At 41.7% G+C, this 13,339-nt stretch overlaps 1 protein-coding gene across 5 annotated transcripts in view; it reads right to left on the bottom strand.

The window, feature by feature from the left end:
• The window catches only part of LOC148673666 (coiled-coil domain-containing protein 158-like), a 28,750-nt gene extending 17,400 nt beyond the window's left edge, over nt 1-11,350 (bottom strand). For 4 of the 5 annotated variants that reach the window (XM_088630404.1, XM_088630405.1, XM_088630407.1 and 1 more), the window contains exons 1-10: nt 10,840-11,178; nt 9,432-9,518; nt 8,584-8,629; nt 8,046-8,188; nt 7,022-7,212; nt 5,132-5,241; nt 3,851-4,178; nt 1,943-2,019; nt 1,518-1,628; nt 1,105-1,219 (exon numbers count right to left, since the gene is read on the bottom strand). In XM_088630404.1, coding sequence (XP_088486530.1) covers nt 1,105-1,219; nt 1,518-1,628; nt 1,943-2,019; nt 3,851-4,178; nt 5,132-5,241; nt 7,022-7,212; nt 8,046-8,188; nt 8,584-8,629; nt 9,432-9,518; nt 10,840-10,984 — 1,353 coding nt within the window. In that variant the 5' untranslated portion in view covers nt 10,985-11,178. The other variant, XM_088630406.1, reaches the window with a different exon arrangement.
• Between the last annotated feature and the right edge of the window lie 1,989 nt (nt 11,351-13,339).

Raw genomic sequence — 13,339 nt, 5'->3', positions numbered from 1 at the left:
CAGGGCCTCAGCACTGCGAGACAGCAATGCTAAACACTGTGCCACCGTGACGCACATAATATATATTTTGGGAAAACACTGAACTAGAAAACACTACACACTAAATTAAAGAAATGGAGCAGAGAAGGTTGTATGCTTCAGATTGTTTGCCAGAGACATTTAGTGTGTTCTATCCTCTGTATAGTCCTAATGTCAATGTGTCTGATGGCCTCAGTTGCAGACTAGAGATCACAGCAGGCACATAACCAAACAAGTGTGAGGATCACAACCTTTACAGTAAAAAGCAAGTTTAACTTTGTTTGGTCTTCTCCAAACACAGTGTGTCAAGGACTGTGTTCTTGACTTTTAAAGGCATAAACGTTTACTTAAAAATAAGAAGTTTGAGGAAATTAAGTTTTCCAGGTGCATCAGGAGAAAATGAGACGCACATCACCACCTCAACACCAGGATCCAGCAATGTTATATAATGCAACACAATCATATTTCAAAACGTCCATCACTTTTTAGTAAATCATATTTACATGTGGTGGCACAGCATTTTCTGTTAATAGCAAACGAACAAAGAAATTGTCGCAGGGCAAAAGGTGATTCAAGTGCAGTAACAGAGGTAGACTTGCTCTTTTGTTTTCAACTTCGCCCATTCTGGAGAACCGAAATGCAGGCAACAGAAAAGTTAGTTCTCCCACCAGCAGTTTTCAGTCTGCTCTGCAAATATTTAAGAGACACAGAAAAGGCACACACACAGACAAACTATTGTTTGTGTAACAATCTGCTACTGTGAAGTGGTGGACTTATTCACAACGTCCGCAAAATCTCATAGTATGGGTCCTGAACTAAAGCAGCATTTTCATAAATGACAACAGGAGTCGATACTGGTAGAGTTATCCCCAATATCAGCATTTGGTACCAGTCAATCCCGAAGATCAATACTTATGCTTCTGCTGTAAACCACCCACAGAGTTTCAGGTCAACCCACTGTGTTGAGTTGGTTTAGCAGTATCAGCAGCCGATGTTCACGTTTTGTGGTCTCTTTTGTTGCCACGCACAATTAGTCTGCACGACTGACTGATCTGCGTTTTGTGTTCCGGGGGGCCGTAAACAAACCTTGTCTTCATACATCCTTTTGGCTTCCCGCAGCTCGGAGCGCAGGTGGGAGACTGTGGACTCCAGGTCAGTGACCTGACGGAGGTACATCGTGCTCTGGTTTGCAGCCTGCTCTCTAGAAGGAACACAGGAGGCATGTTCAGGACTACTGTCCTGCATTGGCAACAGCAGAATTCATACAACAGTTAATTACTAGCAATAAGAACTCAGATTGGTTACATTGCCTGCCTAGGTCTTCTTTAGGTTTTTTAGACTTAATAAAAGCAAGTCTTGGTAAATCGGTCAAGATTTTAACTGCTTTCTATGGAGTTACGGTGTATTAAAGCATGGAAGGAGTCCCAGATTTGAGCCTTGCTGCTCCTCACAACATCCAATAGGACAATCAGTGATCAGGAAGAAGTGCCTCTGCTTACTGTACAATGTCCATTTGCCTCTGGATGCTTGTGGCGTGACAGCGAGCACTACCCAGCTTCTCAGACAATGCTGCCACCTCCTGTTCATGGCTGAGAATGAGCTGCTCCATTCTGGGGAAAAAAAGACGAACCCACTGAAAACAGCAACTGATATGTTTGGGGCCCATTTTCTCCAAAGAGAAAATCTGAATGAACTTGAGATTCCAAGCACAACTGGTAGTGCTGCCTGTCTGATTATTAAAGTGCTTGAAAAAATCATGACGAAAACAGCAAGGTAGGTTAAACATGGAAAAACACACTTAACATATGGCCACAGAGTCTTGATCTTCACTATGTGTTGTGTCTTCCAAGGTGGATGGAGTTTTTTCTCATCACTTCATATCAACTATCATTATTCACTCCACAAGCACACTGACAGGTGTTACCGTTCTTGGTGCTGCTTCAAAATCAGGTCTGCTTTGAGCTGCCCCTCTCGTTTCTCGGCCTCCAACTGCTCTGCCACCTGCCAGTGAACAAGTTTTCATGGAAATATCAAATCCCCACTGAAATAAATTGATATAATTCATTTACAACGCCTGCAAACGACACTTCCCCTAAAAAGTGAGTTACCTAGAAATAACTCGCTCCAGTTCTACTACAGTGATTTTCTCTTCGGTCTGTGTTCTCTGCTTGGCCGACTATTGTATTCCCACAGTTTGCACATATCTATCAACACCATGTGTCTATCTGTCACTCATAACAGCATCACTGCTTTCATAATTTGAGGGAGAGCTGTCAGGATTCTGGTTTAGCTAATAAATGAGTCAAGCTCAAGTCAGGTTCACCTGCAAGGAATGGCAAGGACCAGAAAGAAGTAGCTTAACATGAGGATGCAGAAGTTCATGTCTGGAGAGTTTTAATTGATGAAGTGTGAACCAGACTTGATTTCTGATCCCACATTCACATGCACATTTTTAGCCATCAGATGCTCAGTGACATACTTAAATAATCCTCTTTTTTAATAAGCCTCTTTTTTACTGTTCATACAGATGCCCGTTTTGAGGGGATTGATGCGTTTAAATCAGGACAAAATCTGCCTGCCTCTTCTGTGTATGACTGAGTTAACACTAGCACGCTTCTGCGGCTGTTCCTTACTCTGCCATTCAGCGGTGCTGCTTGTGAGCAGGGATTTTCCCTGGTCAAAATAAAAAAATACAAGTTTTGGACCCACCTCACGCCTGCTCAAAACCACATTCATCAATAGGTTTTAAAAAACGTAAACTGTAAATTACGTAATGATATGCCATGATGGATGAATGGATGTTTGCCCGTCATGCATTTGGCATGCAGGGGTAGCCACATCCTGTTGCTGTTACTGTAACATTAGTTTTTTACAGGAAAGGGTTGTTAGCCTTGTGCCCAAACTCCAACCTCCAACGTGGAGGACCTGGCGCCTGACGTGGGACACGAACCCGCTACCCTGAGATTATGAGTCTCATGCTCCACCAACAGAGCTAGCTGGAGCCTGCCGTGAACATCATCCAAAAAGAAATAAAACAATATCCAGCAAATATCAGAAAGATAGAGCATTAATGCTCAATTTACTAGCCGGAACTGGATATAAAAATATTATGAGAATTTAAATAAGAAATAAACAATAAACCTTTCTTTAAAGACAATTTTCAGAGAATTCTATACTGTATTGTACAGTATGTACACAGTGACGAAACCCTGCATAAAGAGCTTAACTCCAATATTTTAGCTCTTGCAGGAGCCACTAAATATTTATTGGACAAGCACAAGAGGATAATCACCCACTTTTAGATAATAATAATGTGATTATTAAAGGTTTTTATAACCAGAGCTTTACAGGCAGATAAAGGCATTATCTACTAATTGTACCTTGACCAGTAAAATTGCCGTTAATTACATTTTCATATGTGCAGATTGTATTTGAAACCACTGTTATCTGTAGCAATTTTCAAGTTTAAAATCAATACAGCATAAATATAACTCTAATGTTTTGTCTTAATTTATAAAAAAAACATTATATAACAATTCTGGTGTTTAAACGGCACAATTCTTTTTTTAAGATTGTGCACTAGGCTGAACGCTGTTACAGTTTTAATTCCAGTGGATGGTTCCCTTTCTATTAAACCCATTAATAGACTGGGACAGAAGAGGATACAGATTTGAGACAGGCTGTCATTTTACGCAGTGTGCTGAAGAAAATCTATGATAAAGGGCAAAGTAGCAGGAAACACTGCAGGTGAATAAAGACGCTGCAATAAGCCACCAGCAGGCTGTAGGCAGTGACCCACTGCGGAGCTCGTGTCCTTCGTCCAGTGACTTACAGGGAGGACTCTCCCTCGAAGGGCGGCGTTCTCTGCCTCCAGGGCGCGGAGCACCTTTCCCAGCGCGGTGCCCAGGTTCTGGTCGTTCAGCGTGGCGGTGACCTCGTTCTCGTGGGCTTTCTTGTCACTGCGCCGCTCGTGGGCCAGCAACTCAGAGCGCACTTCCTGCAGCGCTTGTTCCTGGGCCGCTCTCTTCCGGCTCAGCGGCTCCGCCCTGCTGGCGGCTTCCCGCATCTCCTGCTCCTGGGCCAGCCTGGCCGCCTCCAGCTCCCTGACCGAGGCCTGCAGCTTGTTGATCAGCTCCGCTTGGCCTCTGGACTCCTTCTGCCTGTAGAGACAGTCAGCGGGGGAAGAAGAGGCCGTGGCCAACTAAATAACCTGGCGGGAGCTAAAAACATTTGCAGCTTTGTACGGATACAAAGGAACAAGTAATAGGTTTATTCCCTGCTGAAAAGAGAAGAAAGAAAACACAACGTTTCAGCCGTGGAGCCATTCCATCACCTGAAGAAGGCTCCACAGCGGAAACGTTGTGTTTCCTTTCTTCTCTTTTCAGCATGGAATAAACCTGTTACCCGTTCTTTGGCAACCTACGCATGCTGACGCAGCCACCCACCTGAACTACTTTGTACGGATACATTGTGGCCTGTGGACTCCAGGAGACGGGCATAAAGCATTATTCACCATGTTGTCACAGGCATGACCAACTTAACGCTGCCACAATGTTCCCTTTTAAGCTTGTGAGTTTGTAACATTCTGAAATCTTAATACAGTGCAGCTAATATGTTACACTAGTGTTCCTCATCAGCGAGTAGAAGGTATTACTGCGAGGAAGGATACTTTTCCCCCCCCCAAACGGGCTACATGGGCTGAATAGCCTTCTCAGGTTTGTATCCATTCTTATGTTCTTAAATCTTCAGATCCATATTTCTCATGAAGGCAAGCTGTGTTAAATTGTATTCACATAGTCCCAAGGTATTTCCACTAGACTTTCCTGTGTTTTCAAGTGATTCAATGAGAGAAAGAAGCTATTATTATGTTGATGTTCAGAAAATGTTTTTTTTACTGAAAACTGAAGATAACACGTTTTGTCCCTCCTAAGCAGGCAGGTACACTATACTTTACCAACTGCAATAATGTATGTCGTAATGTCTCAGAAAGTCAGAATTTCCTACACACAAACATTTGAAACCCAAAGCTCAGGATGCACTTAGATACCGGTGTTTCAGTGCGCTTGATTAGGTATCACCGAAACAGAAGAGACGGATTGGTTCGCCCCTTTACCTGATATCAGCCAGAGCATCTTTCTCAATCTGACTCTCCTGCAGCTTGGTCTGCAGTTTAATGATGGACTGGCGAAAATGGAACTTTTGCTGTTCGTGAAGTTCACATGTCTGCAATACATTAAAATAGATCATTTTCAATCAATCATGAATGTTATTTATCTCTCTGACAAATGATTTGGCTGACTTTTTTTTATCCATGTGAGCTCCACATTTATAAAGAGGAGTGTTTCTCGCTGAAGCAAGCTCAGTGAAGTACCATCGTCAGACGTACAACTGCACTGTCCCAGCTGGGATCTGAATCCACAGGTATCTGGGATCTGAGCCCACTGCTGCGATCTTTCCAGTATAAATTCAGAGCCCTATCTCCTCCTCCACAATGTAGCCAAATCGATCACATACTTGCCCATGAAGCCAGCAGGAAACTAAAAGAAACTTGAGCTCACAATTAGATCAAACTACTGTCACCATGAAACCAACGTTAAGCCCAACAAATATGTTCTTACTCTTTAGATATGTTGTCTTGTGATCAATATTAATGTAACGTCCAACAGAAGCTGATCACAAACTTTTTACAGACAATGTTTGCAAACACACCAAAAATCATGTGTGTTTCTGGCCAAAAATACAGGTTTTCAAATACTGTACAATATTATAAGCTATTTAGCACAACATTTCACAATAATATAAGAACAAGGTTTCTGGTAAGTGGCACTGGAAACCTTGGCCAGAACCTAACAGAGCTATGGGGAAAAATAATAACAGGAGCAAACGTGTTGCTCACTGCAATCTATCAGACACACCTCAATGTTATGTCATTGTTCTCTTAAATACGCCACATACTGTAGATCCACTCCCTTTTCTTACACTCTACACAGTCAGTTTAAAAGCATGTGGACAGTTGTCGAAACAACAGCGATAACAACAAAGTAGAGCTATTCTTCATATCCAGGGATTTCAAAGCTATTTCCAATAACAACCCAGCTGAACAAACAGCCCTGCAGAGTGTTGCAGCCGACCGTGGAGTGGAGTGGAACACCACAGGCATTTTGAACCAATACCCCTCGGAGCAGATAAACCACAGGCATGGATCAGAAAAGAGCTTTGGCTGGGAACTTTTCATCCTGCACAAGGTTGAAACGAGGAATTTAGCTTACTGGCATTCTTACAACCTGCCTTAGGGTTGGCCCTGACAATGTGCCTAACGAACCTGCTCTTAAAAAAAGACAAGACCTATAATGTCCCCTATATAACTCAAGGTTCACAGCTTCAGTGTCATTCTTTGTCCAAAAGACTCTTAAGCAGATCAAGGTTTAAACTTGCCTTTAAATGTCACAATTTCATATTGCTTTGTAAAAGGACTGCAACATGTTAATTAAGAGTATCATTCTATGACCAGTAGACCGAAACTAGAAGCATAACTTTAACTATTACATTTATGTAATTTTATTATCCGTGCATGGGTGTATCATGTTAACAGCACTAAATGCAAAGGTATTCATTCTTTTCAAAGCTTGTAATCCTTATCAAGAGTACAAACGTATTAAGACAGTTTCCTTCAACCTTATTAACTTATATTATTGAATGGACAGAATGACCATGTCAAAGAGGTCAAAAATTTAATCAACTAAAGCTGTTCAGCTTTATGCAAGTGTGAAAATCTGTTTTTATCCTTCCACACCATATTGTCACACTTTTTCTTCAAACTCTCTTTTTCCTAACAGATTCTGCATCAACCACATCTGGATTCTGACACATTTGAGTTCGAATGTTCTTAGGACAGCACCTTCACCTAACACGAGCAGTTGGCGGAGATTCGGCTTCCACATTGCAACATTTCACACATGCTGGCTGCCAGAGAGCGACCCCCTTGTGGGATCCCTGCGCTGACCTCACTCAGTCTCCTCTGGAGCTCCTTGACCTGCTGGCCATACTCCTCCAGGGCCTTCTCCAGGAGATCCTTCCCAGGGAAACCGCAGCTCCGGCGCAGCGCCTCCAGCTCCAGCCCATACCTCAGGGACAGGCCAGCAGACTGCCCACTTGAAGTCAGCACATCCTGGCCATTCACCTCTGAAATGGTATCTTGAGAGGGCAATGCAAGAGTGCTTTATTTCTGTCCCCATCGATGTACTGTATAACAGCTCCTGTGATAAAAGCTACGATATGTCAATTCTCAGAAAGATGGACCACTATTCTCATTTTTTCCTAAACCCCTTATTAGAAAGCGACAGAGAACACTCAGAATTACAGAACTGGTGTGTAATAGGCAACTACTGGAAGATGCTTCTGGACTTTCAGTGTTTTTGAAAAAAACCTGGCAAGACTCTGTGAGAGACATCACTACTTATGAAACGTAGAAAGAGGGTGGTTTTGTCTTGGTCTGAGAGGATATTTTTGCAAGTGACCACCATTGCAGGGTAGGAGGTCAAATTTGCTAGCCAATGGTGAACATTAAAGCACCCTTTTTTTTCCCAGAAGGCATTTCTAACAACACTGGCCAACATTTCATTGTTTTATTGCAGTGACAGGATGTTCGGCCTGCTGCATCCTACAGCAATGTTGAACAGGCAAGACTTGCCGATACAGGAAGCTCATGTTTTTCATGAACAACGGGAAGACTGGTTCGGCCCACATGAATTTGAACTGTGTCTGCTGGTGATGGAGACAAGGTATCTGGTTATAATGGTTCACAATATTGTCCAGCCAAGGCATAAAAGTCACAATTTGATTATCATCGCCTTTCTTGTTAATGGTTATTATTTTCTGTTCTCTGTCTGACTAGCTTGATGATGGTTCATTTTGGCGGTGAACACACGTTTTCCAGGAGACAGATGAGGAAAGAGTTTTAGGTGCAGAGTTGGTGTCTATTAATTCTGCTGACACTAAGCCAGCCAGACTGAGCTCTGTGCCCTTACCTAGTGAGACGTTGAGGCCGCTGGTGGGTCGAGGAGCTGGGTCTCCAAACGAGCGACTAATCTTCTCCATGGTGAGTTTAGTGGCCTGTTCCACCTCCTCCTGTAGTCTCTGGGTCTCCCTTGTCTGCCTCTCCAGATGCTCCCTGAAATTGTCAGTTCTATTACATTTACAGCATTTAAGAGGAAGATCCAGAGAATTACAGTAACACTGGAGCACTGGAATAATGGGCCAAGCCACAAAAATGATTGTAAAATCCTTATAATACTGTGGAATTCACCCTACCCTGTTTTATCCATCATACACACATAGTAAATTTTGAAAGAGTCTACAAACAGAATAATATACTACATCTGACCTTTTTAAAATTGTACATACAGTATATACAGCAGCTCAAGGCTTAAACAGGAAGAACAATACACAGTGACAAAGTACTGCAAGAGCATGTGAGGTTGTATAGTCTGACAATATACAGTAGTAGGACTACTTGATTCAAATGCCCTGATAAAAAAAGCTAATAAAATAAACCTCTGGTCACACCTCAGCTCTTCAAGACTCCTGTTTCCCAGTGAGGCAAATCTGATGCCTGCAAGAGAAAGTACATAAGTTTGGATTACAATACCTCAAACACAACCATTGTTTCCCTATATACTATACCTGCTTTTACAATAGGATATAAAACACATCCGTATTGGATGCCTCTACATTTGCAGGGTATGAATTAAATATTTGCAATGTCTTTCATTGCAATGGCTACTTTTTCAACTTCAAAGCTACTGCAAAATGAAAACCATCATAAACCATTTCTAACATGAAACGTTCTGCTGTACTAAATAACAGCACAAATATATTCCAACTTTTAATTCAGAATAGATCCATTTAGCAGAGTCTTGCAAAATGAAAAACTGTTATTATCAGATGAAAATACTAATGAACCTCTATCATAGAAGCAGGAATAGTTTGATTTTTATTTAATTACAATGGTGTGTGATGAAATTGACTGAAGAAAACATCACATGAAGGATTTCCATGCCCTGGGAGTGGCCTGGCATGATAACGGGACACCCTTTAAGGATGAAAAAGAATATGGAAAACTAGCAACGTGTACATGAATTCTACCCTGCCCCCTGGTGAATTTTGAAAATATCTCAATCAGAATTTTCAGGTGAGCACCTGCTGATACCCAGCACTGTCAGGGCATTTGAAAAAAACAAATGAAATCAAATGTCGCTTATGGTTCGAAAAACCCTTGGGAAAGGATTCACTTCGGGGAATAATGGAGGACATTCTAACTGAAAGCTAAAACACCTTCAGGAAATCTCACATATTTCAAAAGCCCATTACAATGAGGGCACTCCTGTGAAAATTTAGGATTTAGCCTTCAGTACCTTCAGATTCAGCATAGGAGCCAACAGCGATTTTGTGCACAGGCTGCAAACTCTTGGCATCCTTTTCTCCCAGAATACTTTCTCCCCCTGCAAGAAAATATTTACAAAAATTAACAAGATGATCACTCGGTTAAAACAAAGTTTGCTAAAACTGCAAAACTTCCGATTATCGAAAGGTGGCAAATCAAAAGCCAGTTCATTCCACGAGTGTGTATCACAAAATGAGTGATGCGCAGTTAGATGAAAGGAGAGAAAATACGTTCATTAAGAACATTTCAGAAAGCACCAAAACATTTACTGTACATAGGCTACTAGCCTTTAATGTGTATTAGTGGAATCAATAAAATGTGTACAGTACCTTTAACAGTTTTATATCATTATTCATAGAGTACCCATATAAAAAAGAAGGAGGGTTCCAATGTAAGAACATTTTTTAGTTTCACTGATATTGTGAAATCTTAAAGTTCTCCCCTACCAATCATGTTATAAAGAAATGGCACTTGTATTTCATATACAAATCGGGAGAGTCAAGCAAAATTAGATTTTGTAGTTTCACACACAAGGCATTTCAAGAAATTAATCATCTGCACACAGCCATTGTAGGCTCGGTATCTGGCAGAAACATTTTATAAGTCAAATGTGTACTCTGGAAAAAAGCACAGGCTTGGAAAGAGTGTTTGAAACGATGAAACGATGTTCACACTCCCTGCCCAGTAGTACCACACTCACAATGGCATAGAGAGCGTTAGAATTTCTTTAAGTCATTTTCAGGTCGTGTGCAGAGCCAGCCACAAAACATCAAGCATTTTTCACATCAGAACTACCATCGTGATCTTGATCCAGCTGGCCACTATAGAAACTATACTGCCATCGAGATCTTGATACAGATTGCCATGGTAGAAACCATACCGTAGATATTCACCGCCACTGTACAAATTTACACTTATCTGGCGAAGCATGGCAAGTAGGAAGACCTGCTCTAGACGCTAAAAATACACACCAAAAGTCATTTATTACGTAACATTAACAAAAGCCTCGTACAGCATGGATCTTTAAATAGGAGTTTTAATGTGGTGATTTCTGAACACACAGGCGCTGTACAGTAAATAACACGCTAAAACTATGACCAAAACTTTCGGGACTCTGTCTGTCTCGTATACTTTGGGGCCACGTATCACTGTCTGATTTGTATATACATTTGATCACACTGGGGAAACGCAAAAGCTCTCTTTTCCCTACCTGTTGGGCATCCTATATAGTGTAACACTCACGGTGTGAGAAAGGTAATGCTTCACATGAACGTTTTGTGTACGGTGCTCTCCCGACACACACTGCTGTATGCCGTATACATCACCCCACCGTGTGAATTTACTCCTCGTTTGAGTTATGTTGTAGGGAAGTTACTTACTTTCGGCAGAGGGAGGGGAGCTCTCGATGACCGAAGCTCCCTGAACGGACACTCCAACCGTAACTCCGGAGCCTGTTGCCATGCTATAACTTTTTGCGATCAAAGAAGTGTCATTTCTACCGGTTTCTCGGCTTTCCGACGACATCCCTCCGATCGGACGAGGACAAAGCCAAATCTTTAAAGCAAAACTGAACCTGAACCCAAGAACTCTGCCGGCGTGCAAATTTGTGTTCCCTGTTCCCCAGTTTCAAACGGAAACCTTAGGGAAACTGTGACATCACCAAGGCAACCGCGGTTGGCTGATAATGGATAAATCTGGTTTTGTTGACAGTCGAGCGCTTTTATTAATGCTTACCCGTTGCGAAGAGACATCATTTGTAAGCAATATCATTGTGACGCGACTATTCCTACGCAGTGCTGTTCTAGAATTTTATTTGACGCTTTTGTGCGGCGGAGCCATCTGTAAATGCAATCACACAAAAGCACCTGCCGTTGCCGCTTTCAGTCAGTCCCTGTTTACAGCACTTCTGCCCTGCACTGCATTATGGGGAATGCAGTTCCCTGAGTACAATCAATCCCTTTCTTAGATAGATACTGTACTTTATTGATCCCGTGAGGGTAATTGCAGTGCAACAGCAGCTTAACACGGACAACACAGCCGCACTGTAACGAATGATACAATAATAATAATACAATACATACAATACAATCAGTACAGTGAGAAGTGCACAAAGAAGAGTTACACACAGTCCAGAACACACAAAGAACAAACCATTTTTTGACAATTATGAAGAGGCACGATTAATATCATCTAGAAATGTAAGGAAACAACGCACATGGGAGAATTCAGAGATCCTTAAGCCAGGATATGTTTTTTTTTTCATCTTGGTGATAAAAGTTACCAAGTTGACAGAATGTAGTGACCAAGAAAAGTCTGGTACCTGAAAATACTGGGTAGACGTTTTGGGTCTCACAGCGTGCTGTAAAAAAATGGGTATTATGAGAGTAAAAAAAAAGTAACCTGAACGGGCTTAAATTAAAAACCGTACTGGAAATCAAATCAAAGGTTAAATGGATAGTGTGTATCCATTACTGTTGGTGCTTGTTCAAAGAACAAGTTGGCTAGACAAGGCTTAAACTTTCTAAATACATGTTGACTACTCGGGATTAATAAAGTATCTATCTATTATTTCCATAAAGTTGAACATCTAGCTTAGTTCCAATAATAATTTCCATCACCTTAGATGTAAAAGAAGTCAGACGTATTGATCTATAATTACTTCATTTAATGTATTTTTTTGCAGATGGGTACTTCAAGAGCAATTCTCCAGTGCCAGGCTGTCAGCAAATGCCCTTCTTGAGAGGCCTCAGTCACTAACAGTTACTCGGTGACAGGCAGCCCCTGTGATCCTCTCTATGTACTGTATACCATTGCTCTCCTGTTGGAGCAATAAGGAAGCTGAAGACAACTGTTTTTTTCTTCTGTGATAAATTAGAAGACCACTGCGGTACCAGAAGCTTTTAAGGTGCTGCCTTTCTAACTGGTCCACCCTCATTTTCAGGCCAGCCCGCTACACTCTGGCTCCAGCGACTGCTGCAAAAGTCGCATCAATGGTTTGAATAACGTCTCGTCTCCTTGAGTACAATTGGGAACATACCCTCAGGCCCTGGGGGTTATTTCATCTTGACTGCCTCTAGTACCTGAAACACTCCTGCTTCTCCTGTGCTGATACTGTTTAATACAGACCTTTGTCCTTCTGCCTCAGGCATGTTGACTTCTTCCTTCGTAGACACCTGTGTAAAATACTCTTTTAGTACATCAGCCAGTTCCCTTTCATTGTTTAAGCCTTTCCCATTTTTTCCCCAATGTATTTTACTTCAGCCTTGACAGTTTTTTTTTTGTTGTTGCAATACCCAAAGAACATTTCATTTTCTTTGCCTCCTTACTGAATTTACCATTGACAAATACCTTTAGAAGCCCCATGTTAAAATATGGTCTGCTTCCCCCATGGTAACCATCGCTTCCAAAACACTATTCAATTTAGTAGTTTGCTTCTAATGGCAGTAACATTTCGAAAAGTTAAAAACTTTTGAAATACTAAGTGGTTCGTTTTCCCCTGCTGACATTTTCTGGCTGACATTGGTTTTTAGTCTGAAAAATGTTACTAATGAGGAATTTTCATGTATACGCACAACCCATCAACCCCTGAATCTGCCAAGTCCCATCTGACATACAATATGTTTCCTCTCTGTCTTGACACAATGGAGTGATTGAGGGCCGCTTTCTGCAGTGGGCTGTTAGGGGTTCATATATCCACTCAACCTTATAAACAGCTCCACAGGCCAGACTATCCCACAACATCTGTGACAGGAAAGGAACATCCCACCCCTGTGAATAACCAAGACAAGAGTTTGTCTTCTGACTTCTGATGTTTGAAAAGCAAAACAAAATGCTGCATTTTAAGGTCTGCTTTCAGAGATTGGTTTTACCGAACAGCCC

Source organism: Lepisosteus platostomus, chromosome 4, assembly GCF_059453375.1.
Source record: "Lepisosteus platostomus isolate fLepPlt1 chromosome 4, fLepPlt1.hap1, whole genome shotgun sequence".
Lineage (NCBI taxonomy): Eukaryota > Metazoa > Chordata > Actinopteri > Semionotiformes > Lepisosteidae > Lepisosteus > Lepisosteus platostomus.
Note: the sequence above shows the minus strand (reverse complement) of the source record. Positions and strands in the feature narration are given on the sequence as shown.